General features: G+C 41.1%; 1 protein-coding gene and 1 long non-coding RNA gene across 3 annotated transcripts in view; one reads left to right on the top strand and one right to left on the bottom strand.

Moving 5' to 3' along the window:
* Nucleotides 1-27,450, bottom strand: part of LOC122485537 — a 149,750-nt gene that overhangs the window by 73,065 nt on the left and 49,235 nt on the right. For both annotated transcript variants that reach the window (XR_006297886.1, XR_006297887.1), the window contains one exon: nucleotides 13,290-13,490. This is a non-coding gene — a long non-coding RNA (uncharacterized LOC122485537). The remainder of the gene's footprint in view (nucleotides 1-13,289; nucleotides 13,491-27,450) is intronic.
* Nucleotides 18,348-25,954, top strand: KRT20 (keratin 20). Its single transcript, XM_043584417.1, has 8 exons — nucleotides 18,348-19,088; nucleotides 20,693-20,775; nucleotides 22,065-22,221; nucleotides 22,499-22,660; nucleotides 22,789-22,914; nucleotides 23,836-24,056; nucleotides 24,878-24,927; nucleotides 25,457-25,954. The coding sequence occupies exons 1-8, from the start codon at nucleotides 18,684-18,686 to the stop codon at nucleotides 25,552-25,554; spliced, it is 1,302 nt and encodes a 433-aa protein (XP_043440352.1). The 5' UTR covers nucleotides 18,348-18,683; the 3' UTR covers nucleotides 25,555-25,954.

Below are 27,450 nucleotides of genomic sequence, written 5' to 3'. Positions count from 1 at the left end.
TCAGGCTCTGTGCTGACAGCTCAAAGCCCAGAGCCTGCTTCAGATTCTTCATCTCCCTCTCTCTCTGCCCCTCCCCCACTCACATTCTGTGTCTCTATCTCAAGAATAAATAAACATTAAAAATATTTTTTAAAAAAAGACTTTGGAGTCTAAATGATTCATTTTATCTTCAATGATAGTATTTCCTGAAAAGTAAAGAAACTTGGTCACAGCAACACAGAGAGTGAAATCCTGTGTCTCTTCATTTCAGGTGATATGTTCTCTCCCATGACAAAGCTAACATGAAATGATTCTCTTTTATGTTCATTTACCTATAGAAACATGCAATCAAAATTCCTTATTTGAATAAGGAACATAATAAAATACTTAATTGGTTGTAGACACCAGAAACACAAGAAGGATTTTTTTTAATGTTTATTTTTGAGAGAGAGTCAGAGCAAGAGTGGGGGAGGGGCAGAGAGAGAGGGAGTCACAGAATCCGAAGCAGGCTCCAGGATCTGACCTGTCAGCACAGAGCCGGACATGGGGCTCGAACCCACGAACTGTGAGATCATGACCTGAGCCGAAGTCAGACACCTAACAGACTAAGCCACCCAGGTGCCCCTGAACACAAGAAGGATTTTAAAGAAATCCTTTGTGTACAACACAAAGAAATGTCTTCCTCTTTATAACAGATAAATTGGACTCTTCATACCAATTCACTCATTCACTCACTTATTAATTATCAACCGTGTACTTATTCTGTTAGACACTGTATCCAGACCTCACCTAACATCTCTGCATAGCCCTGTGTTGATGTTTGGGATATTTTGGCCCCTTCTTCAGAGAGCCCATTTCATGGGATACAGTGCTGGGTATTATTGTGCTGTGTCCTTCTGTGGCTGTCAGTGTCACATCTGCGGCCACAGGCATACACTTGGACATTTGTACTCACGGTGGGGAAGACGGACAGAACATTTCTGGAGGAATGTTCCAAAGTCCCTGCACTTTATACACTGAGCCATTCAACACACGTTTGTTGGCAAAGGTCCAGTCCTCATAATTCAAGGTTCAGAAATTTGTATCAGTTCACTCAAGGTTGATAAGGGGCTAAGGGAATGGAGTCATATAAACCCCATTAACAAGAGAACGTCTATTCTTTTCCAATAAAAGTGGTGTTGGTGTTTTACCACTATCCAGTGCACCTTGTCTCATGATCAAGGTGCCCACAAACTAAATTAGCTATCTGAAAAGTGTTTGGTGATCATGGAATAAAGACAAAGGTTGTGAATAGGCTAGAAAGGCATTTTTCTAAGGAACATGAGAGCTCCTTCAGCACCAAATAACAATCTGCTGTGACGAGAAGACCATCCCTGCCAGATGGTGTCTGCTGTGCAATATTGTGCCCAAGAGCCACTTTCGCCAGGTGCTACCACGTACACCTGCAAGCCCTAATCTAGCCTCTTTGCCTGGACTGTCAATCCTCGAGGGGAGAACACGCTTACTCACATTTGCACCTGGATGACGCTAGGCTCCCAGAATCTCTAATGATCAGATAGGGGAAGGAAGGATGGATGGATGGTATCGGTGCATGAATGAAAGGCAACTCCAGTTACCCAGTCCCTGCCTGCATTACCAGAGTCCTAAGCTGCTAGCCCCTTAGGGAGGTGATAGGGGGCTCCCTCTGAATCATCACTAGTTTGTTCTTCAGCTTTCATTTCTTTGCATTCAAATGTGTGGGGGGTGTGTGTGTGTGTGTGTTACAACTGATACTACTTTCCTTCTCAACTGATTGTAAAGAAAAAGATTGCCTATTCTGTTAATTTAAAATAAGTATTTACAAAGTGTGGTTTCTAGGTCTCTTTTTAAAGACACAGGGGAGTACTCCATGAACAAAGTTCAGTGGCTGTCCTTATTACAGAGAGGTAAAGCCAGAGTCTTTGCAGGACAACGCGGTCCGCACACCATAGCCATTTTCCTCTGGTCTCCCTCCTTTCCCGCCAGTCTCCCTTCCAGACCTCAGCACCAGCTTAGGTTGTGAAGGGGCCACTGCCCCACCCACATTGGGAGGTCTCTGCCCCAGACTTCTACACAGCTCTTCCCTCTCGCCAAACTTCCCATTTTCTTTTTTTTTTAAGTTTTTTTTTTTTTTTTAATGCTTATTTTTGAGAGAGAGAGACAGAGTGCGAGCGGGGAAGGAGGAGCAGAGAGAGAAAGAGAGAGACACAGAATCTGAAGCAGGCTCCAGGCTCTCAGCTGTCAGCACAGAGCCCTATGAGGGGCTTAAACTCATGGACTGTGAGATCATGACCTAAGCCGAAGTCAGACAGTTAACTGACTGAGCCACCCAGGCGTCCCCAAACTTCCCATTTTCATTCAAGTACCATTCATGGTGAGGCCAGTCCTAACTACTCCATACACAAGTGCACCCTCTCCAGAACAACCCCAGGCCCCCAAAGCACAGGTCATCCTCTTGCAGACTTCTCCTGGTAGTCCCTGCCTCCGATGCCAAATTCCACAAGATGCCCCCAAACAGGGCCTGGCACACACTTCTCATATGGCTATAAATATTTGTGAATGGATGAATAAATGCCTGGAACATCACATATTCTACAAGGCTCAGGCTAAATAATAGCAGGTTCTCGTCCTCCTCAATCTTCCTCTTTAAGATCTTGTAACGATTTCTTCGGGTATTAACCTGCATATTGCTAAAGAACATGCTTCTACGGCTATTTCTTAATTATTCAACTTAAGACGTTAAAAACCTAAATTGCTGGTGTGGAAGATGACAAGACAGGATTCTGATACCACTCCACACCCCAGTTCCCATTTCTCCACCTTTCTGGTAGAATTATATAACATTAGCTTTTATCATTTTTGCCGAAGTCCTCTAGATACAATATGCAACTGAATGCATCAACACAACTGATTGATATAATACAATCTCTCTAGATACAATTCTAGCTAGAATGAAGCTCCGGCAACAGAAATTTTTGTCTGTTTTGCTCACTGAAGCATCCCTGTGGCCTAGAACAATGTCGCACATAGCAGGTGGGCACTGAAGAAGCATTTGTAGAACACTCAGATTTATGGTATGTGACATAAGTCATTCATTATTGCACGTGCAGGGTGCATGGGCCATCCCCCACATCCCTCCACCTGGTGGCCTGGCTGGTTGAATGCTGCACTGGCATGAGACCACCTGCAGGGAAGTTTCAATGACTCTCTCTCATCCAGTTTCACTTGGGAATCCCTACCCGACATCCCCCAAACTCTTCTTGAAACTTACAGTGATTTATAATTACTGATCTACTAATCAGCTTCCCCAACGAGACTGCAGCCTCCTTGGCATCATGGAGGTCCTTGGTCATCTCTGGACCCCACGGTCTGTCACAGCATCAGATCCATCATAATAGATTCTCCAGAAGTTCTGAATGAAGAACACAAGGCCCTGCCTGCCACTCTGAGGCAAGAGAGAAAGAACTTCTTCCTGTTCTGGGTAAGCCCTTACGACGAGGCCCTCTCACTATTTACAGAAATAAAATGGAGATCGACTGTTTTTCCTTTCGCTCTTTGCACCCCTGGGCTCATTAATCCCAGGTCATTTCGTTCACTTTATTTTTTTCAATGATTTAGTTTCTTTCTAGCCACTTTCCTTGTTCAAATTGCCCTTGAAAATAAAAATAAATTTCAACTAACAGTTAAATCAGTCTCAGAGCCTGATGGTTTCTTCCCAAGTTAGAATTGCTCTCTTGCCTTGCGAAACTGTCCGATTTTACACTGGACTCCACTTGACAAAACAAAGCATTCAAAACTAAAATGTACAATAAGTTGAAAGGTCTTCCTACGTCACTACTACCGTTACTTTCTAGCAGTGGTTCTCAAATTTTGCGCGTCAGAATCACCTGGAGGATTTAAGACTCAGATTGCTGGGCTCCCACCTCCAGGGTCTTTGATTCAGAGGATCAGGAAGGGCCTGAGGATATGTATTTGCAACAAGTGCCCAGGTGATGCTGATGCCGGCCACCTGGGGACCACTCTTTGAGAGCCCTTGCTTCCCCATAATTCTCTGGGAGGTCTCGGAAATGGGTTAAATTTCTTGCTACCCCACCCCTCAACCAAGATAACCAGATGTTGGGTACATGATTACAGCACTCCTTAACCTTACCAATGCACATAAGTCCCCTGAGGATCTTTTGAAAATGCAGATTATTCAGCCAGTCTGAGGTGGGGCCCAAGATCTGCATGTCTAACCAGCCCCAGGTGAGGCCAACATTGTGGATCCAGGGATAAAACTTTTGAGTTTAAGGCATTACAAATTGTACCAAGCAGGTTAGCATTAAAACTCAAGGGCTTTTGCAGGTCTCAAAGCATTTGATTTCAGGTCTGAGCCCTAAAACTACCAATATACTTCTACACTTTATTTATTATTACACTTCATTATTAAAATCCTGACAAAATAGAAGCAAGTGAACATTTAACTTTCTCCCATATAAAACTTCAACATGGATGGGTCCAGCTGACTCACTGGCATTGCCTAGATGTATCTGAACATGGTTCCAACAGTGTGGGTAGATAATGGTAAACCTGGTGGAGATGGTGGGGAGGGTGGGACTGCTTATACACGTTGATTTAGGAACTGCCCCTTTGTCATGTGGTGAATGGTGTTTTGTTATACAATTCTAGCATTTAGCCTTCACAGAAAACTGGTTTTAAAACACCTTGTCTAATGCGTCATTGAGCCCAATTCCCCCCAAGGCCAGGATTATCTCTTTTTAATTTCTCAGGCTATAAAGAGATCCTAGCAATGGGGAAGTGAAAGACAGCATTAGCTCCTCCCAAACCCTACCTAATCCATTTACTCTCTTACAGGTGCAGGTGAATATTAAGAACACACTTAGAGGAGCACAGAACGAGGTACAAAATCTGCAGAACCCAATGCAAAATGGAAATTTGGGACCTCTTGTTCAAAATTATTAAGAATTTCCACACTGCAGAGCATCAAAGCAAAGGCCAGGACCTTCTAAGGTCATGTGCCAGTGAAGTCAACCCCAGGGGGAAGGACTCTGACATAATGAAAAACCCATGAGTTAGGAAACTAACCAGACCCTCTCACTCTCTCTCCTCCTCTTTTTCCCTCTCAAAACATATGTCCAAAAAGAATAGCTATGATGACAATGGTAGTATCATTGTTGAATGAAAAGTTGTCCCTGTATCATCTTTGGCTCTACCCTTCCTTCATTTTTCACTAAAATAACTCAACCATCTGATTTAAAAAAACCTAATGAGATGCCACTAATTCCAACAAGGGCTAAAATGAACCCTACCTTTGGTCTGGTTATGATAAGACGGTTTACCTAAACTATGATAAGGAAATGTACAGCACAGTTATGATTAGAGGTGAGGGTGTGTGTGATCTCAAATAACCAGCCTTTCAAATCACCAGGCAGTGCATCTCAAGCTTTGGTGATTCACCAAGGATCTTGTGAAAATGAAGGGAGGTGAGTACGGGACCCAGGTGAGCAAGGGACCCCAAGAGTAGGGGACACCTATACTATGAGACTGAGGACCACACTTTGAGTAGCTTAGTCTAGAACTGTCAGTAAGGCAGCCATTAACCTCATGGACCTACTGAGTGCTTGTCCAAATGGAGATGTGCTGTGAGTTTAAGTGAATACCACATTTCAAAGACAGTTAAAAAAAAAAAGGCAAAGTATCTCATTAATAATTTTATAGATTATATGTTTTGGATATATTGGCTTGAACAAAATATCTTATTAAAATTAATCCCATCTTTTTTTTTTACCTTTTTATTTTTTTAAATTTTTTTTTAACGTTTATTTATTTTTGAGACAGAGAAAGACAGAGCATGAACGGGGGAGGGTCAGAGAGAGAGGGAGACACAGAATCTGAAACAGGCTCCAGGCTCTGAGCAGTCAGCACAGAGCCCGACGCGGGGCTCGCACTCACGGACCGCGAGATCGTGACCTGAGCCGAAGTCGGACGCTTAACCGACTGAGCCACCCAGGCGCCCCTTTTTTTACCTTTTTAAATGCAGCTCCTAGAAAACTTTAACTTAGATGTACCATTGCTGTTGAACAGCACTGTTCGAGAAATGCCACTGGAGCTTTCCCTTATCTATCCTCTCCATCTGATTATAAACTCCCTGGGGTGGGAACGTGAGACCAGCCCTGAACACCATCCAAGGAGGGAACAACTTGATAGCTGAGTTCATCCCTCAACTTCTCACCACACTAAGTTTGCTGCTCTGGCTCCTTCCACTCCAACATACGCATTTGTGCACATGCACACGCATGCACGTGCACACACACACACACACACACACACACCAGAGTGGAGCAGACTTGAGGACCGGACCTTGTCTTCTGCATCTTTCTATCCTCAGTGCCCAGCACATGAATATCTGATGTGTTGATGCTCTATGTAAATCATTCGTTGCTCCTCCCCCTTATAATACTTACGGGTCACTCACTGTATGTATATAGTATACATATACATATATATCATATACTGAGATATGTATATATCTCAGACTTATTACATGCTTTCTCAATTACATTTTCATCCAGAAGGTTGTCCTTCAGCTTATCTGGTACTAGCCACACGGGCTCAATCAGTATCAGTGACAATGCCACTAGCCCTACTGCGCACCGAGTGGTAAATGTTGGTGGCTCTTTCCTTATCTCCATCACCAAGTTCACAATCACTACAGATCTACTAGGCTCACTGCTGCAACTAGTAGCTACAGCTCACTGAGTGCTTTTGCTACGTGTCAGGTGTTGTGACAGGCACTCCAAAACGTCATCTCATTTAATTCCCACAACAGCGCCATGCTAGGCGCCATTAACGATCCTCTACTTTCCATACGAGGAAAGTGAGGCTGAGAGAGGTTAAGAACTTACCCATGTTCACACAGCAAGTAAGACGGGATTCTAATCCAGATCTCCAAACACTGTGCTTTCAACCCTTGGTATCTATAATACCAGCAGCAGGTTCTAGATCACAGAGCAGTAAAAAGGCAAAAGTGATGTTGGATGGTTTTGAATAGTTGCTTTTTAATAGCCACACCGAGGCAAAGATGTTCTTTAATTCTTTTTCTGAGTCTGTTTTTCAAACGTATAACTTTCTCAGGGCACCTGGGTGGCTCAGTCAGTTAAGTGTCTGACTCTTGGTTTCGGCTCAGGTCATGATCTCATGGCTCATGAGTTCGAGCCCCATGTTGGGTTCTGCTGACGGTGCAGAGCCTGCTTGGCATTCTCTCCCTCTCCTGCTCTCCCTGCACCTCTCCCTGCAACTTGTGCTCTCTCAAATAAATAAATAAACTTTTAATAAATAAATAAATGTATATGTTTCTCAATACTTAAGAAAATACAAAGTTGTCATCAACCTTTTATTCTTCCAGTTCAGGGAATATGTAAATCTGACATTTCCTTTATAGCGGAACGTTGCGAACACATGTGTGTTCACATTTACGAACTGTATACAGTATGTGTGTCCACACATACACTGCATTTCAAGTTTCAATATGGAGCATATCAGAGTAACACTGGGCAAATAGGCTTACAAGGAAAAAAATGGAAGACCAACTCAAAACCAATTACCAATGAATTGTTTTATGATGAAGGCACAAGTTTTAGGATGATCTTTGAAAGATGGATTTAGAATTTCTCAGTCAGTTTCAGGTTTGCAGCCATTTTTTTCCCCTAATGACTTTATTCTTTCCGCATCAAAAGAGCTGGTTCATCCTAAAAAGTAGATTTTATGATGGCAATTTTACCTTTGGGATTAACGCCCGTGGGTATTAATATCTTAGTACAATTTTAAAACACCAAAGCTTTGAAATAATATACAAAGTGCTTGCTGAATCCACTTTGACAGAACTGTAAAAAGGACAAAGTCCTTAAAAGATTTCTTACAGTTCTCCCAAAAGATTTCATTCAAGTTCCCACATTAAGAATGTGGGAGGGGTGCCTGGGTGGCTTAGTTGGTCAAGCATCTGACTTCGGCTCATGTCATAATCTCACGGTTCATGAGTTTGAGCCCGGCATTGGGCTCTGTGCTGACAGCTCAGAGCCTGGAGCCTGCTTCCGATTCTGTGTCTCCCCCTCTCTCTGTTCCTTCCCCGCTCACCCTCTGTCTCTCTCTCGTCAAAAATAAATAAAGATTAAAAATAAAAATAAAAGAATGTGGGAGATAATTCCTGGAATACTAAAATGCAAAACGAAGGAGACAAAATGATTGTAATCATTGTGACAAAGCAGATCAAGAACAGTGGCTTTACCATAAGAGCGTGACAGGCCAGAATAATTGGTTTCCATTTTCATCTGTGACTAATTCATCATCGCTTCTAGGGCCAATTGTGCTGTCTGGTGTCTCCATTTTGCCAATGATACGGCCCTATGTTGGTGTGAATCTGGCAGGGTAGGAGGGGGGATGAATTCAAGGTTAAAAACCTGACCTCTGGCCGAATGTCATACTTATTACGTTCAATAAACATAACTGGTGACTGAACACACGCAGCACAGTAAATACTGTGCTTTTAAAAAGCCACCAGGTAAATCTTTAATAAAGCCTCAAATGACTTAGGAACAAAATGAGTCCTGCAGCGGGGAACAAAATGAATTATTGGTATAGATCAAATTGCCCAGAAACCTCATGTGTCAACATTAATGTCAGTTCTTCAGAACCAATATATTGCGCCTTAATTACGCCAGGCTTCCAAGCCCTGTGGTCCTCCTGACAGCTCATTTCACAGAGATGCATTTATTTTGAAAAAGTGTGTGTAGCTACCAGCCTGTCCACTCTATCAACATGAGACTTGGCCATAAAATCCTGCTATATTTTGCCCAGGGCAGCAATTATTAAGTATCCCTCAACATATGTGTCAAACACATGAGAAATTGCACCAGGCTTTTCCTGGGTTTTCATTGCTTAAAAAAAGTAGAAAACACCAAAACAGGAGGCCTTTGCAGAACATGAGGCATCAAAAATGTTAGTAGCGTGGTGAGAGCTGAAGAGTAGCAACTCATTCTTGGAGAAAATATGAATAAACCAAGTCTCCGCTGACACCTAGGACGTCCCCAGAAAGGTGAAAAGCCTCTGGTTACGTGGCTAGAAACACAGCGCAGGGACACAGCGCAAAACTGCACAAAGGCTCCGCTCTCTGCGCTGGTTATTGGCACTAGTGAATCTTGTTGTAACGATAGGGGTTCTCTGCTTTCACTTTTCTAAGTTGGGTTAAATGGGGCTCCTCACAGTGGGGTTCTTTCCTCCTAACCCTCTGATGCCCAAGCAGGATGACCTAAGGATTTATTACCTTATCATATGCTAGCATCCCAACTCAACAAATAATACATAACCTGGACCCCAGAGCCCGAAGGCTGACTGAACTCACCCGTTCTTTATCTGGGGGGCCCGTCTGGGTCTCAGTGTTCTATTCTCATATCCCACCCTTGCTCATCTTTCCTATCAACCCACATTAAAAATTAAAATAAAGGTTAAAACTAAAACCCATGTCAGTATGTCCTCTGCTAGAGGCATTCCTTGAGAGCAGTGTCTAACTAATTGATTGTTGCTTCTAGGGCCAATTTCGCTGTCTGGTATTTCCACTTTAACAGTGTTAAGGCCCTGTCTGTGTCTGTGTGGTGGGGGGCGGGGCAGGGCAGAAGGAAGGATCTGAATTAGAAATTAAAAACCTGACTTCTAGTCAAATGTTGTATTTACTACACTCAATGAACATAACTGGAGACTGGACACACCATTCATTTATTCAACAAAGAATAAATGATGTGATTTATTTTACCTGGTTATTTTTCTTTTTTTCTTTTTTTTCTTTTTTTCTTTTTTTTCTTTTTTTAATGTTTATTTTTGAGAGAGAAAGAGAGAGAGAGAGAGTCAGGGAGGGGCAGAGAGAGAGGGAGACACAGAATCAGAAGCAGGCTGCAGGTTCTGAGCTGTCAGCACAGAGCCCGATGTGGGGTTTGAACCCACAAACCATGAGATCATGTCCCGAGCTGAAGTTGGACGCTTAACAGACTAACCCACCCAGGTGCCCCTATTTTTCATTTTTTAAAAGCTAGCTGTCAAAATTTTGATTCAGGCTTTGCCAACTGCCTCGTTCACAAAATGTTGATCTTTATAGGCATTTTCCTAAAATCTGTTTACAACTCCTCCTTCCGAAATTAGATGTTGAAAAGCTTACTGTCTCTCAGTTTCCCTCTCTTGCTCTCATGCACTCTCTTTCTCTCTCTCTCTCCCTCCTTTGTTTCTCAAGTTCTGTCCTATTCCCTACAAGAGATTTTCAATATCAGCATCGAGAATTTCTCTTTTAATCACTCATCTGCTTTGTACAGGTTTTCCAACTTAAATGTGCACACATTAAAAAGTAATGACACACCCAACGGAGTTGAAATGTGAACACATGTGTTGTTTGTGTTCCGAAAGGCTAATTAATAATACATCTCTTCATCTGCTTGTATCCGTATATACCGTGCCTCGTTTGAGGAACATCCTGGGGCCAGTGATCACTGCCACATCTTACAGAATCTACTTCAACGTTGTGCTAGTAGGAGCAAATGAAGGAAGATACAGGAAGAGTAGGTCTTTAGCCCCAGGGTGGAAACTCGTTATGTGTGGGGCATATAACTTATATTAGACTTTTAAACAGTAATCTAATCAGTGAGAGTTTCATTTCTTTATCAGGGTGCTGTTTGCAGGACAGCTTTCCTGGGTCAGGCAAACTTGCTGAAAACCAAGATAGAGAGCAAACATTATGTGGATTAAGTTGACCAACTTTCTATATTTGCACTGTTGCCATAAGCAAGTCAATAAATCTATTAACACCCCAGCTGTCCTGTTCATCAAGTGAGAAGAAACATGGCCTAGATGATTTTCAAGGTCTCCTCCAAATACAAGAGCCTATAGTTTTTTGTATTGAAAATTAAGCACCACAAAAAATAACACACAGTGAGTAACTGCCACTTGTTTACTTGTTTTCAAAAATAGTAAGTCTGGATTGTTCAAATAACATGAAAGGACACCATTAAACTGAACCACGGATCACTTCTTTCCTTAAAATATAGTCTACTCGGCAATCAAAAAGAATGAAATCTTGCCATTTGTACCAATGTGGATGGAATTAGAATGTATTATCCTAAGCGAAATAAGTCAAAGAAAGACAAATATCACATGATTTAACTCGTATGTGGAATTTAAGAAACACAACACATGACCATAGGAGGAAGGAAGGAAAAATAAGATAAAAACAGAGAGGGAGGCAACCCATAAGAGACTCTTAAATACAGAGAACAAACTGGGGGTTGCTGGAGGGGAGGTGGGTGGGGATGAGTTAAATGGGTGATAGGTATTAAGGAGGGCACGTTTCAGGATGAGCACTGGGTGTCATATGTAAGAGATGAATCACTGGGTTCCACTACTGAAACCAATACTACACTGTATGTTAACTAACTTGAATGAATGAATAAATGAATAAAAAAATAAAGTAATGATATATGTGTATATATATATATATATATGTATGTATATGTTGGTTATACACACACACACATACACACACATATATATACACACATACATAACCAATGCTAATTGGTTATTACCATTTAGCTGCTAAGTCTAGGCAGACTTTTTGGATCCTTCACAAATTGTACTTAAGCACCATAACTACTACATTTTTAGTTTATTGCAATGAATGAAATGTTCAGTTGTGTGGCAATGCAGAGTAGTCTAGAGAAGGAAAAAACCTTAATGCAGTGACAAGGCCCATGCAAGGCGAGGTTCCTCCCTGTCACCTGTGGTCTCTCTGTGCAGAGGTTTGACTCTGGGGTTCTGAAAAGACCAAGTGGACTAGAATTACGGTGGCAATTTTTATATGAGGGATAATGTGCGAACCAACAAGGTGGAGCAAACCTCGCCTGTTACGTCATTATACACCTCCAACTCAGTTCCTGCCAGATCAGAATATTCTACAGCCACCTTCATAGAGACCTTCTCCATGTGCATCTAATAGCACAGACACTAAAACGCGGCATGTCTACAAATGAACACATCACATATTCCTTTACAACAACCCCTCCCCAGACCCTCTCCCAGCCCTGTCCCAGGGCCTCCCTTAGTAAACTATCATTACCCACTCACCCAAGTCAGAACCCTGGGAGTTATCCTTATCTCCTTCTACTCCTCACGTCCAAACCCATTCATTCAACAAAGGAATCAGGACCAGAGTGTGCACAGGTGTACCCCAGAGAGACATGCATGGAAGAGATGAACAGGATGACCGACTGTCCCAGTTTGCCTGGAACTTTCCTGATTGTAACATTCAAAGTCTGACACCCCAGAAAACCTCCCAGTCTTAGGCAAACCAAGATAGCTGGGCATCTTGGAAAGGAAAGAGTTTGGGAGTACAAAGATTCTTCCTGGAAAAAATGACATCCATACAGAGGTGTGGCGTGGAGGAGTACCAGTGGCTTGTGTTCCTGAAGAGTAGAGCTGGTGGCACAGGGCTGGTAGGAAGGGGACTCTGGAAAGGCAGGCAGGGGTTAGATCTTAAAGAGCTATGTATTGAGCTTGACCACAAAAGTGCCAGGAATTTTTCAAAGAAGTGAAATTCTGCATTTGTGGTGGTAGGCAGGTGTTTTGAGATGGACCTCGACATTTATGAACAATTGATGGCTAGAAGCAGGAACTGTTACTTTTATTTATTTATTTATTTTAATTTTTTTTTTTCAACGTTTATTTATTTTTGGGACAGAGAGAGACAGAGCATGAACAGGGGAGGGGCAGAGAGAGAGGGAGACACAGAATCGGAAACAGGCTCCAGGCTCCGAGCCATCAGCCCAGAGCCTGACGCGGGGCTCGAACTCCCGGACCGCGAGATCGTGACCTGGCTGAAGTCAGACGCTTAACCGACTGCGCCACCCAGGCGCCCCAGGAACTGTTACTTTTAAATTGTAAGTTAACTGTCATTTTTAAAAAAGTGTTTAGAGAGAGCATGAATGGGGAGGAGAGGGGCAAAGGAAGAGAGAGAGAATCTTAAGCAGGCTCCACACTCAGTGCAGAGCCCAACGTGGGGCTCAGTCACACAACCCTGGGATCATGACCTGAGCCGAAATCAAGAATCAGACAATCAACTGACTGAGCCACACAGGCGCCCCTCTTACCTGTCATTCTAAGAATAGAAACTATATTTGCCTTGGGGATAAATTATTCTGTTTTGGGAGGAATTTGGTTGGGCTCTCTCTTAGTCAAGCTAATATAAAAGAAGTACCTACCAGCTGTGCTTGGTATAACATCAAACTTTGGTGAAATAATCCAGGCACAGGGCCAATTGCAGGAAGAGGGCCATTCGGCCTATGGCTTCCCATTCAGAGACTTTGGAGGTTAAATTCAAATGGTTTCAGTGATCACTTCCAGGACTGAAAGAAGACATTCACCTGGTCAGTCAAAAGTGTCCCAGCACCAGATCACAGAGCCTACAAAGCATGAAATAAGTAAGTGTTTTTTATAAATCTTGTATTGATACAAACATATTATAATATCTTTGTGTTGAAAATGGTACTGTGTAGGCAATAAAAATACTTTAACCATGGTAATTTTGACTACCTCATTCTGGATTGTTTTCATTTGTTCAATATATCAGGAGCCTCAAAAAAAAATAGAGATGGTCCAGATGCCCCTTAAACTCTAAGAGGATTTGCAAAGGGGTGTGTATACAGCTTCAGGAGGATTCTGTGACTGTTGTGTGCAATCTGCCAACTATCTATATGTATATCCCTTAATCATATAATATTTAGTTTTGCCTATTTTTGTAATTTATATAAATTGAATTTACTGGGATATATTATTTTGTATCATTTCTCTCACTACACATGCTTTTGGATTCATCCATGTCAAGAATGTAGTTTATCCATTTCATTTCTTTAGAGAGGGAGAGAGTCGTGAGCAAGGGAGACAGAGAGAGAGAGAGAGAGAGAGAGAGAGAGAATCTTAAGTGGACTCCACACAGAGTTCAATGTGGGGCTCAATTCCACAACCCTGGAATCATGACCTGAACCAAAATCAAGAGTCGGACGCTCAACTCACTGAGCCACCCAGGCACCCCTAGTTTATCCATTTTGAACTGCTGCATCATATTCCGTTGTATGAATATCTGTCAACGTATTTATTCATTCTGTTGAACATTTGCGTTGTTTTGAGTGTGTGTGTGTGTTAGTATTATGAACAATACTTCTGTGAATATTCTTGTATTTGACTTCAGATAAATATGTGTAAGGGTTTCTCTAGAATACGTACCTAGGAATGGAGTTACTGGATGATAGGTATGTGCATGCTCATGGTTCTGAGATAATATATAACTGTTTTCCAAAGTAATTGTACTTATTTACACACCTACTATTAGTGTGTAAGAATTCCCCTTGTCCATCCTTCTAATTTATTCCAGTTGGCAGGTGTGAAGTGGGCCGATCGGCTTTCCTCTTCTGTGCATCCATTCATGTTTTTGCCGACTTTCTCACTCGGTTGTTTTTGCTTTCTTATTTATTTGTAGGTATTCTTAATATATTCTGGAAAGTAATTCCCTGTCACTTACATATATTATAAATATCCCCTCCTTGTTTGGGGCTTTTTGCATTATAATTATGGTATCCTTTAATGAACAAAAATTGTTAATATCACAGTTTGCACTTTTTGTGTCTTGTTTAAGAAATATTCCTTTACCCTAATTCCTAGAGATCGTATTCTATATTTTCATCTGAACATTTTATAGCTTTTACCTTTCACTTTACATCTTTAACGAACCTGGAATTTACTTTTGTATATTATATGTATAGCTTGCCTGAAACAATTATAATTTCTTTTTTTAATATGGAGATATTCTATTCCTTTCCGTATCATTTCACTTGTAACTATTTCATTAAGTACACCAGTTTTTATTTTTTATTTATTTTTTTTAACGTTTATTTATTTTTGAGACAGAGAGAGACAGAGCATGAACGGGGGAGGGGCAGAGAGAGAGGGAGACACAGAATCGGAAGCAGGCTCCAGGCTCTGAGCCATCAGCCCAGAGCAGGACGCAGGGCTCGAACTCACAGACCGCGAGATCGTGCCCTGAGCTGAAGTTGGACGCTTAACCGATTGAGCCACCCAGGTGCCCCAAGTACACCAGTTTTTAAACACAGAGGCCATCATTTTTTTCTGAATTAACTTTGTATGGTGTCTAGAACCACACTGCCTACAAACATCCACAGTCCCTATATGCCATACTCCACAACCAATGACAGCAATATATCCTAACTAAGATATCTGGGCAAGAGAACGCCCACACCGCCCCACCCCTACCCCAGATTCTACATGTCTCGCATTGGGGCTGCAATACCTCCTTGTCCATGTTGGGGGGGAAAAGTTGAAAATCCTCTGAAAACTGCAGTGCTTGTAATAACTCTCAAAATTACTGGGCATACTTAGTATTAATCATTAACATCCTCATCAGAGTCTGTCTCAGAGGTCAAAATGCACCACTGATTAGCTATAAGTTGGGATCTAATATTTATTTATAGATGCTGTCATCCAACAGCCTGGAATAGCGGGGGCTCTAAATTCTAAATGACTTGTTAATGAATAAGAGTCTATAAGGTCCATATCTAGTCTTCAGATATAATTCAGAAAAATTAATTGCTATGAAATACCAGCCTGGTTTCATATGATCACATTAGAAGTTATAATAATCTACCAAAGCATAAAACTCACCGTGATAGAGGAGCTGAGAAATTCTCCTGCCCTGACACAAACATGTGGGAGTCTTCACAATAGGAATTTTTCTAGAATGGATGGCTGAACCCATAACTATAGACTTGTTGAATCATAATGTACACCTGAAACTAATATAACACCGTATGTTAATTATACTTCAATTAAAATAATAACAGCCCTACAGTACCATATTTTAGTTTAAATTTGAAATCTCAAAAAACCTACAAATACTAGCCAAAACTGGTGGAATAACATAGTCATTTCTCAAAAAATTAAAAAATGATGTTAATGATTTTAATGAGATTTTAACTCTTTCACTTAAACATAATTGGGTGCAGCCACAAGAAATAATTGTGCCAAAGAAGAAAACAAAAATTATCATGTTTAAATAACTGCACTGATATCCCAACTCTTACAAAGCTAACTCTTGATTTAAATAACGCTTCTACATGCCTTGACCATATGTGTTATTGTATTAAACTCTTAGCTGAAACTAACACACTGCAAAACTTGTGTAATTTAAACAGTAAAATTTTCCAGTGACTTTACTCAATCTCTTTCTCCCCCATTAAGCAACAACAAAAGACACATTACTTTTGTGAATATATACACATAAAAGAACACAGTTCATGTGTTCATAAAAAGTTCTTGGGGCACCTGGGTGGCTCAGTGGGTTAAGCACCAACTTCAGCTCAGGTCATGATCTCATGATCTGTGAGTTCAAGCCCCGCATGAGGCTCTGTGCTGACAGCTCAGAGCCTGGAGCTTGCTTTGGATTCTGTGTCTCCCTCTCTCTCTGCCCCTACCCCACTCATGCTCGCTCGCTCGCTCTCTCTCTCAAAAATAAGTAAACATTAAAAAAAATTTTTTTTAAGTTTTTCACTAAAGATTTTAGCTGTGACAGCTAGTTACAAAGTAATTTAAGGTTTGTAACAAAAAGCTAGGTCTGCTTAGTACATGTTCAGTTACTGGTGGTGAACACTCAGTGAGTATTGGCTGATGCATATATGAATGGATGAAAATATAAGTAAGAGATATCCACATATATATCATAAAGAGTATGAAGTAGGTTTAACTCTCTACACACCTTGTCTACACCCTTGTCTACACCCCTGTCTACACACCTGTCTATACATATAATGACTCCACTTAAGCTATCAGTCTGTGGACCTGTGAGAAGGTCAGGCTTCCGTGAAAACTTGAGCCACCCAAATCCATTAGAGATTCTAGGAGGGAGCAGCTGCAATGAACATGTAGTTTCAGAACGGATGAAGCAAGCAATCTGTCTCATAGGGACTGCTGAGCTGACCTTGTAACAGGAGAGAGAGACTCCTCCATGTACCAGATCAAGTGCAAAGCACTATGCTATTTATTCTGTTTTCAGGGAACAAGACCTAAAGCCAGGCATTGATGGAAACTTTTAACGACTTACCTAGTCTTAGAACATTAGAATCAGGAAAAAGAAAAACTCAAAATCATCTATCCACCACTCACCTAAATTCATTTAATTCACTTCCCCAAGCTACATCTCCAAATGTATAAATGTTTCATTCCTGTTTTAAACACTTGAGGTTTTGTGTTTGTACAAAACATTTTAATAATTTTATAAAATATAACCTCTAAGTAGGGATAAACCTAAAAGCCAAAAAAAGCATAAAATGGAGATTCTGAAAGTGATTATCAATATCTATAAGCCACTGTTCTTATGCAAATCAAAGCCGCAATGAGCTATCACCTCAACCTGTTAGAATTGTCATCGTCAAAAACGCTGGTGAGGACGTGGAGAAAAGGGAACCCTGTGCACCGCTGGTGGTAATGTAAAGTGGTGCAGCCACTATGGAAATTAATATGGAGGTTCTTCAAAAATTAAATATAGAATTACCATATGATCCAACAATCCCAGTTCTAGGTATATATCCAAAGGAAATAAAAATCACTATCTCAAAGGCATCTGATCTCCTATGTTCATTGCAGCATTATTCACAATAGCCAAGATATAGAAACAGCTTAAAAAGATTCACAAAAAGATGAATGGCTAAAGAAGATCACACACACACACACACACACACACACACACACACACTGAAATATTATTCAGTCACGAAAAAGAAGGGAACCCTGTAACAACATAGATGGACCCTGGGGGCATTATGTTAAGTGAAATAAGCCAGACAGAGAGGACAAATATTATATGTGGAATCTTAAGGACAGAAAAAAAGTTGAGCTCATAGAAACAGGGGCTGCCAGGTCCTGGGGGGTTGGGAAAATAGGGAGAGGTAAAAGAATACAAACTTTCAGCTTTTAGATGAATAAGGTCTGAGGATCTAATGCAAAATACGGTGACCGTAGTTGATAACACTGTACTGTATACTTGGAATTTATGAAAAAGAAGAACTTAAATGCTCTCACCAAAAAGAAAATGATAAATTAAAAAAGATTTTAAAACACTGTTCTTTTAAACCATTGTTCTTTTAAACCAGTGTAGCTTACTATTATGTACCTATGTCTGTTTCTTTAGGTATCTAAATTATTTACAGGGTTTGCAAATATTCTTTATGTGTGTATTATGATTAAAAAAAAAAATCTGCCAAGGCAGGTGCAAGGGCTAAAAGAATACATCTTCTGGTTTCCTTTTGTTGTCTCTGTTTAAAAAAAAAGGAATCGCCCCTGAGACAAGCCTCTAAGGAATGCCTCTAGGCGTAGTTTCTGGAATGAAATGGAACAGACTGCTGTACAAAGAGAAAAAGAAAACACACAGCAAGGCAAGGTGGACAGCGGTGTGAGTCCTGCGGTGAGGTGTCAGCAGAGGAGGTGTTCCTTTCCTACGAACTGTATAAAAGGTTAGCTCATCCACCACCCAGAGGCAGATTCTGCTCCAGCCATCCTGAAGCTTCAGGTGCTCCCTCCTACCATCTCCAATGGAATTCACTGGCAGAAGCTTCCACAGAAGCCTGAGTTCCTCCTTGCAAGGCCCTGCACTCAGCATGAGAGGTTCCATGTATGGGAAGGGAGGCATGCAGCACTTTGGGGTGGCACCCAGCGTCTATGGGGGGGCTGGAGGCCAGGGCATCCGCATCTCGACCTCCAGACCCATGGTGGGCTATGGGAGTGATCTCACCAGAGGAGACGTGTTTGCTGGCAATGATAAGATGACCATGCAGAACCTAAACGACCGCCTAGCAAGCTACCTGGAGAAAGTACACTCCCTGGAGCAGTCCAACTCCAAACTCGAACTGCTCATCAAGCAGTGGTATGAAACAAACACACCCGGCATCAGGGACGACAGTGCATATTACCAACAAATAAAAGAGCTGCAAAACCAGGTAAGGGATGATGCCTTTGCTTTCCACTCTACTGCTGAGCTGCACGGCATAGCAAAGGGGCATCTATGTTAGGTGGGTGCAAATAGATGTCAGAAAGCAAATTAGGCTGAAATGCTATATCTATAAAAATGGTGAATTCCATAATCTACGCTTAGTGGTTGAATAGCTGACTACATAACTGGATGACTATAAATCATACTTTGTTAACTTTTTACAATATAGTTACACGGAAAATATGAAAATGTTACCCTCCAGTCTTGTAATCTGTATTTTTGTCACAGTTTATCAGGACACAGCTAAGTGGATAGTAAAAAATTTTTCTAAGAAGAGCTAAAATTTTTATGTGATGATAAATCTTTTTTTTCACCCAGTTCCCATTAACTTGTGAATTCCCAGTCAATGCAGAGATGCTCCTCCTTTAATTTATGTAAATTTGTAATATTAGTATTAAGACACCATATGAAAAATTTCAATGATGAAGTGACCCAGGGTGGAAATAAGGGGAAGGGATGTAGGTATTCGTGAGGTCCAGATTTTTCAATGCCCTGTTTAATAATCCCATCATCAGTTCAGAAGCCGCTTCTACAGCAATAAGATGTTCTATTGCCCCCAACTCAAATTTGTTGCAATTATATCACAGCCTACTCCCACATTATCGGAGAAAGGTGGAGTTCTATTTATCAACTGTGTGTAATAAAGGGAGTGAACTTTGCTCCAAAGTGAAGGGCACTTATGACACGAGCACTTGCTCTGCTTTAAAATTCGTATCTAATCGAGGAAAGAATCCCTTTCATTTTCATTCCTATTTTAACATTCATATTCCTTTATAGCAAAGGCCACCTCCTTGGTGGCCTCAGTATACACAGAATGGCAGCTGGATCTGCTGAAAGACACAGACCATTGTAACATCTTCTACAAGCAGCCTGGACCCATATATATCTTAGGGAACGCACCCATTCGGGAACCCCTTTTTTAAGATCGAGGGCTTATCCATCCTGACAGCTTCAGTGCCCAACACAACTCTCACATAGCAAAGTGTCCATTCATTCAGCCAATAGTTGGTAGATACTAAGTGCTGGACACCATGCTGAGCATTGGAGAATATGGAAACATAATGTGATTCGGAGGAACAGACACAAAGGCTTAATCCACACAGAGGGATAGATGTTAGCAAGGAGGGCCCTATAGGGCAGTGAGAACACAGGCAATTCATCCAGTTCTGCCTTGAAGAAATCACTGAGACTTCCTTGAGGCAAGGATGTAGAAGGTGAGACATGGAGGAGAAGTTGTTCACCAAGTGAGAAAGGCTAACAGGAATATTCTCAGCAGGAACAACATCAAGGTGAAGGCACTCGATAAAGTTTGATGGTTTGAGTTGAATGAAATTCTTCCTTTTGTAACCATAAGAAAGCTCACCTAACCCTGGGACCAGAGTTGTATTTTATGACTCGATTATGTTAAATGCCCATAGCATTGCCCTTCCTATTTTCATGGTTGAAAGGAACATCATCTTTGATAGAAGAGTGGTTGTATCTGAAGATAAACTCAATCATTTGAAACTTTTTTCCAGTTGAAAATGTCATTCTTTCTCATGTATTTTCCAGATTAAAAGTGTACAACTGCAAAATTTTCACTGTGTCCTGCAAATTGATAATGCCAAACTAGCTGCTGAGGACCTCAGGCTGAAGTAGGTTCTAGCACCATGGTAAAACTTCCTGGAAAAGGATTCCTTTTAGCTGTGCCTAATGACATTCAGCTTTCCACATTCTTGTTGGTAAAGGAGCTACCTTAAGTAATTTCAGGATCTGGGAGTTTGAAGGGTGGTGGAAGTTATCTGGTCCAGCCCAGCACTCAGGGCTAGACTTCCCTCTCCCACATTCTTAGTATTTTTCACTGGTTAGCTCTAGTCGCTAGAACATTCTTTTTTAGTAACCCTTCATCTACCTTTTCACCCACTGAACCTAATTCTGCCCTTTGGAGTGACACCAAAGCAATTTACAACTCCCCTTCTGCATAGGTGCCCTTCTCTTATCTGAAGCAAGACATTTGTCTATGCTCAGTGATTCCCCAAGTGAGTCATCCATGCTTCTTGGAGTGCCTGCAAATGTACAGCCCAAGTTCCAGGGGTGACCTTTGATGCTTCTGAGTCTGCTGGTGTTTTACAATAGGGTCTGCCCAACCAAATAAGTAGGACTATGATTAAAGCAGCTCAGATTGTGTTCACTCTCTTGCAGCCATATCACACTACATGTGATCAGAACTGTTCCTCATAAATGGCTCCTATACTAGGGCTTTCTCATCCTGAATGTGTACAATGCATTGGTACTAAAAACTCCTTTGTGGCTTAAAAGGGTAGCATTTTAATGTTACAAAGGATCCAAAAGGAGGAAATGGGAAAGCAAATCTGAAGACTAAAGCAGTAAACGTTTGTTCATTCCAATTATACCAAGTCAATATCTGGGTGTTCCACTGCATTATCATTTTTTTTAAGTTTTGCTACTTTAATAAAAATGGAATAGGTAAGATTTTGGAAGAGAATCATGAATTTTTAAGATAACTCACTTTGGATGCATCTGCTTACAAAGTAATAAAAATAATAAATTGATCACATGCATTCATTAAGTAAATCTAACCATTATTTAATATCAATAATGAGAATCTTTTGCTGACACATTAATTAAAGCAAGTTTTTTTTATTTCCTTAAAAATATATTCGAGAATTTAGGAACTTTTAAGAGTTATTTCGGATTGCTTTTTTTTTTACCAATCACTCCAAATTACAGAGATTATATTATGGAGCAAATTATCTGATTCCTGGGTTCCCATGAACATTTTTGATATGTATAAAGAAGGATACAATGTATTGAAATCGATCTCCTCACATACCACGTAAAAATATCTCATTATATTAGGACTATCTCTTCTATAATGGCTTCTGGAGGACTCAATTATCTCTGCATACCAATTAATTCACAGGTATGAGGCTGAGAGGGAGACGCGCCTGACAGTGGAGAGTGATATCCAAGGCCTGAATAAGGTCTCGGCTGATCTATCCCTAAGTAGAACAGACTTGGAGATTCAAATTAAAGAACTGACTAAAGACCTGGATCTCCTCAAAAAAGAACATCAGGAGGTGAGGCCATGCTCAGAAGCAGTGTTGGGAATGATAGAAATGGCTCTAATAACGATAATAAGGAGGGGGGAGTTGGTAAGAAGATGACAACAATAAGGGTATGAGCTGTCAGGGTTCAATGACTTAGAGCAGTACCCGCACTACAATAAGCCCTACCTAAATTATTTTCTTGCTTTTTTACTCATTCCTCATGAAAGAAGCCATAAGACTTACTCTTTCTGCCCAGCCTCATCTGAGAATGTGCTTCAGACTATAATTAGGATGTTCACTCTTGTAGGAAGTAGACAGCCTACGCAGACATCTGGGCGATACCGTATGTGTAGAAGTGGATGCTGCTCCAGGCCTGGAGCTTGGCACCATCATGAATGAATTGAGGCAGAAGTACGAAACAATAGTCCAGGAGAACCTTCAGAAGGCCAAGGAACAGTTTGAGACACAGGTAATAGCATAATTCCAAAGGGTAAGCAACTATGTAGAAGCTGTCCTTCAAAAAAGAGATAACTCATGTTCTTTCTTTTCTCTCTCTCCTTACTCACTTTTTTTTTTTTTTCATTTTTGGAACTTTAGACTCAACTTCTGCAGCAACAAGTCACAGGGAGCACTCAAGAGATCAAAGACAATGAGGCTCAAGTAAAGGAGCTGAGACACACCTACCGGAACCTAGAGATCGAACTCCAGTCCCACCTCAGTATGGTAAAGCACATCTAACTTCACACTCTCAATGTAGTGTATGCTTACTAAGTGCCTGTGTGAGGAACTCTGGGGATGCAGAAAACTCTAGGAAATAACCCCTCACCCTTGCAGGGCTGGCAGGGAAACAGGCCAAACCACCGATTATAATTAAAACACAGAAAGAAATCAAGGACAAGGGCAATGTACTGCAAGGATGCAGAGGGGCAAGTAGACCTGGAAGAAGACCTGGAGGTCTACCTGAGTAGACACCACAGAGAAAGTGGCCTTTAAACTAGATCTTAAAATGTGAGATGAATGTGTAGTTGAACAATAGGGGTAAAGACATTTCAGGCTAAGCAAATCAGTCAGCTCCTCTCATGGTGTCTTACAGTAACAACACTACCCCACCATGGGTTGGCTGCAGCTCTGCTCCATGGCATTTCCACTGTGGGGGTAAGGCTAAAGGAGGTGACCCTAGCCAGGGCATGCCAGTGTTGTTGCAGAAAGAAAAAAGCAATGGCCAGACCATGCGATAGCTCCTAAAGCTTCTCAGAAAAGGCATTTGTCAGCTTCACCAGCATTGCATTAGCCAAAGAAAGTCGCATGACCAAGCCTCCTGTCAACAGGGATGAGGAAACCTAATCCTCCACTTGGAGGGGCACCACAATCACAGGGAGAGGAGGCAAACGTTGAGAACAATAATACAACATACCACAGTAAGACAACAGTGAGCGCAAGGCTAAAAACGAACAAAAGACTCCAGGAACTGGGGATCCTAGCAGCTGGCTGAGGTCGCCTAGATGGAAAGAGGGGGAAACAAAGCTAGAAATAAGAGTCATGCCCACAATGACTAGCAGTGGAAGTTCTCCTCAAATGAAATTAAAATTGAGCCACCTCTTAAGTTTTCAACTAAGAAACATCCACTTTTTCTTGTGCTCATAGAAAGAATCTTTGGAGCGAACATTAGAGGAGACCAGAGCTCGTTATGGTAGCCAATTGGCCACCATCCAGGCACTGCTGAACTCCATAGAAGCCCAAATGACACAGATTTGGAGTGATACAGAACGCCAGAACAAGGAGTACAATATCCTCCTTGACATAAAGACCCGGCTTGAGCAGGAAATTGCTACTTACCGCCGCCTTCTGGAAGGAGAAGATGTCACGTAAGGCTCTTAGAATCAAGGGATATGTGCCAGTGTCTACAAGCTGTGCTATTTTAATGTCTACATATTACACTGTCACTCATTCCCCAGCACCAATGCAATCCCTAGCACAAAAGCAATTACACATGCGCCACCAACAACAAAACAAAAATATACCAAAAGTACACCCATCCTCCAGATACCAAGTATGTGTAGGACCAACTTAGAAGATGGTTCTACAGTAGATGATACAGATTATGCTTTGCTAATTTTTATGATTAATACATAATTGAATAACTTTTAACACAACAATAACTTTTAAAAATCCTCATTGAGAGGTCATGAAATGAACAACAGAGTTTGAGACCAGTTTGAGAATCATCAGTATTGCCATAGCAACTGTCTTCAACTACCACACCCAAGAAACTCAGTAAGAGAACAGAAGATTTAAACTTCCACTGTAATTTTGTTATTTTTATTACAAAAACTTCTAGCACAGGGTAAACAGGTCAGTTTTGGAGCTATCTATCTATCTATCTGTATATATAGAGAGAGATAGAGAGAGATAGATATCTGGATAGATAGATAGATAGATAGATAGATAGATAGATAGATAGATAGAGATATAGAGATATCTGTATAGAGAAAGAGAGAGAGAGAGAGAGAGAGAGAGAGAGAGAGAGAGAGAGAGAGAGAGATGGTAAAGGGGGGAATGCAAACACAGCATTAAAACACACATCACACAGACTTTATTTTGAAACAAAAAAGGCAGGACAGTGTTTCATTTTCAAAATGGTGATAACACCTTTTCCTGTCTCTTTTTCTTTTCTTAAAAAATACAGACAGACAAACACAACTATAGAGCATCTGCCGAGCACCCTGGAGGAGAAAGGTAAGTGTTCTAATTTCACATATTTCCTGTAAGACTGAATTCTCACTCAGCAGCTTACCACTTATTAAATGCCACTGGTGAAAAGTAAAGAGAGATCGGTTTTCAAGTCAGCAGATATTACCCTAGGGATTCTAAAAATCAGGCACGTTATATAAAGAAACCCCCAACATGGGAAGTTTGTCATACTCCCACAACAGGGTAGTTTTCTCGGCCCATGCTATTACCGTTCTGAGACATCCTGGGATCATGAAAGGGGAAAAAAAATAAGATGAAAAAGTACATTTGGCTTAATTCGATATTGTATCTTCCTCTTTGGGGGTGGGGAGAGAAGAAAATTTGTGAATTTGGAGACAGTGACACATTTTCGGCATTTATTTATAAATTTGACAAGATTATTTAAGAAAAAGAATGGGTTTCTTTTCTTTTTAGGAAAAAATACATGTAAAATCATGATGATTTAGAACTGAATATTATAAGTCAGCAGAGGCATGTTCCTGAATTAACATTTTATACTTAAATCTAAATTCAGATGTGAAGAGAAAAAGGAAGATTAAGACGATTGTGGAAGAAGTGGTGGACGGCAAGGTTGTGTCGTGTGAAACCAAAGAGATGGAAGAAGATGTGTAAACAGTTGCTGGGAGATGCTGCTGAGGGTTTGAAAGACATGTAGACATAATTTTTGCTCCCTACAAGAAAGTGGCCATCAGAAAGCGCTATTAAAAATTTGTAGTGATCAGAAGCGGGGGAAAGCCCATTTATCAGTCTCTATAACTGAATATAGATGTTTTATTCAGAGGAGTTGCAAACTGCCTACAAAAATAAAACCCAGTGAGCACTAGGACATTTAAAACCTCATTGCCACCATCTTTACCATGAAACACATTGGGTATAAGCTATAGACCACCTAATATCAATTTGTTAACGTTCCTGAAAATTATAGCACATTTGAATTATACTAAACTTTGCAGAGCAGAGGAGTCCCTGCAAATTGCAAATAAACCACTCTCTAATCTTTCCTGTTTCCGAATTACAAAATCTCCTTTTGGGAGAATCCTCTGGATTCTTAATTGAGCCAATTTCTTGGTTAATTTCATTGGATTTTTGATATTGGTATAATCCTGCTAGCTTTGAGTTACATCTGCTTTCTTTTCCATTGTCTTCATTGCCTTTTAAAATTCACCTCAGCTCAGGGCGCCTGGGTGGCACAAGTCAGTTAAGTGTCCGAATTCAGCTCAGGTCATCATCTCACGGTTCGTGAGTTTGAGCTCCAAATCGGGCTCTCTGCTGTCAGCACAGAGCCCGTTTCAGATCCTCTGTCTCCCTCTCTCTCTGCCCCTCCCCACTGCTTCTCTCTTTCTCTCTCTCTCTCTCTCTCTCTCTCTCTCTCTCTCTCTCTCTCTCTCACTCTCTCTCACACACACACACAAAATAAATACATAAACTTAAAAAAAAAAAACTCAACTCAGCTCTTCGAATAATTTGAGAGTCAGACTCCGATTTCAAATGCTGAGCAGAATAAGAATGAAGCACATCAGGCTTGAAATGGGAATAGATTAGGGGCACAGGTGAATATCAGACTCTTGATTTCAGCTAATGTCACGATCCCAGGGTCCTAGGATCAAGCCCTCGAGCCCTGGGTTGGGCTCTGTGCTGAACCTAGAGCCTGCTTAAGATTCTCTTGTTCTAGGGGCGCCTGGGTGGCTCAGTCAGTTGGGTGTCCGACTTCAGCTCAGGTCATGATCTCACACTCCGTGAGTTCAGGCCCCGCATCAGGCTCTGTGCTGATAGCTTGGAGCCTGGAGCCTGCTTCGGATTCTGTGTCTCCCTCTCTCTCTGCTCCTCCCCTGCTCATGCTCTGTCTCAAAAATAAATAAATAAAAACTTAAAAAAAAAATTCTCCCTTCTCTATCTGTCTCTCTCCCTCTGCCCATCTCCTCCACTCCTGCTTTCTGTTTCTAAAATAAAAAACAAAAAAAAAAATTAAAAAAAAGAAATGGGAATAGATTAAACACAAAATTAGTGGAAACCTTCTCAAGGCAGAATGCTTCTCCTTATGACAAAACTGCATAAATCATCAGGTGTTCTCTTTCTTTATGGGGTGAATGTATGTTATGAAATATTTCTCACTGTTTTTTTAAATAATAGCCTTAATGAGATAAAATTCATACACCATAAAATTCATCCTCATAAAATACACAATTCAGTGGTCTTCAGGATGTTCACAGGATTGTGCAACCATCATTACTGTCTAGTTTTAGGACATTTTCATCGTTCAGAAAAGAAACCCCAGAAGTGCCTGGTGGCACAGTTCATTAAGCGTCAGATTCTGCATTTTGGCTTAGGTCATGATCTCAGGGTCATGGGATCGAGCCCCTCAGCACAGAGCCTGCTTTGGATTCTCTCTCTCCCCTCTCTCTCTACCTCTCTCTCTCTCTGTGTGTCTCAAAATAAACATTAAACAAAAGAAAAGAAACCCCAGTAGGAGTCACCCCCCACTTCTCTTCCCCCCAGTTCTGGCAACCA

The sequence above is a fragment of the Prionailurus bengalensis genome, chromosome E1 (assembly GCF_016509475.1).
Source record: "Prionailurus bengalensis isolate Pbe53 chromosome E1, Fcat_Pben_1.1_paternal_pri, whole genome shotgun sequence".
Lineage (NCBI taxonomy): Eukaryota > Metazoa > Chordata > Mammalia > Carnivora > Felidae > Prionailurus > Prionailurus bengalensis.
This window is presented reverse-complemented; position numbering and strand designations above follow the sequence as displayed.

Coding starts and splice junctions, on each gene's coding strand:
- KRT20 (XM_043584417.1), top strand. CDS start 18,684: ATGGAATTCACTGGCAGAAGCTTCCACAGAAGCCTGAGTTCCTCCTTG. Junction 19,089..20,692: donor TAAAAGAGCTGCAAAACCAG/GTAAGGGATGAT, acceptor TGTATTTTCCAG/ATTAAAAGTGTACAACTGCA. Junction 20,776..22,064: donor GCTGAGGACCTCAGGCTGAA/GTAGGTTCTAGC, acceptor ATTAATTCACAG/GTATGAGGCTGAGAGGGAGA.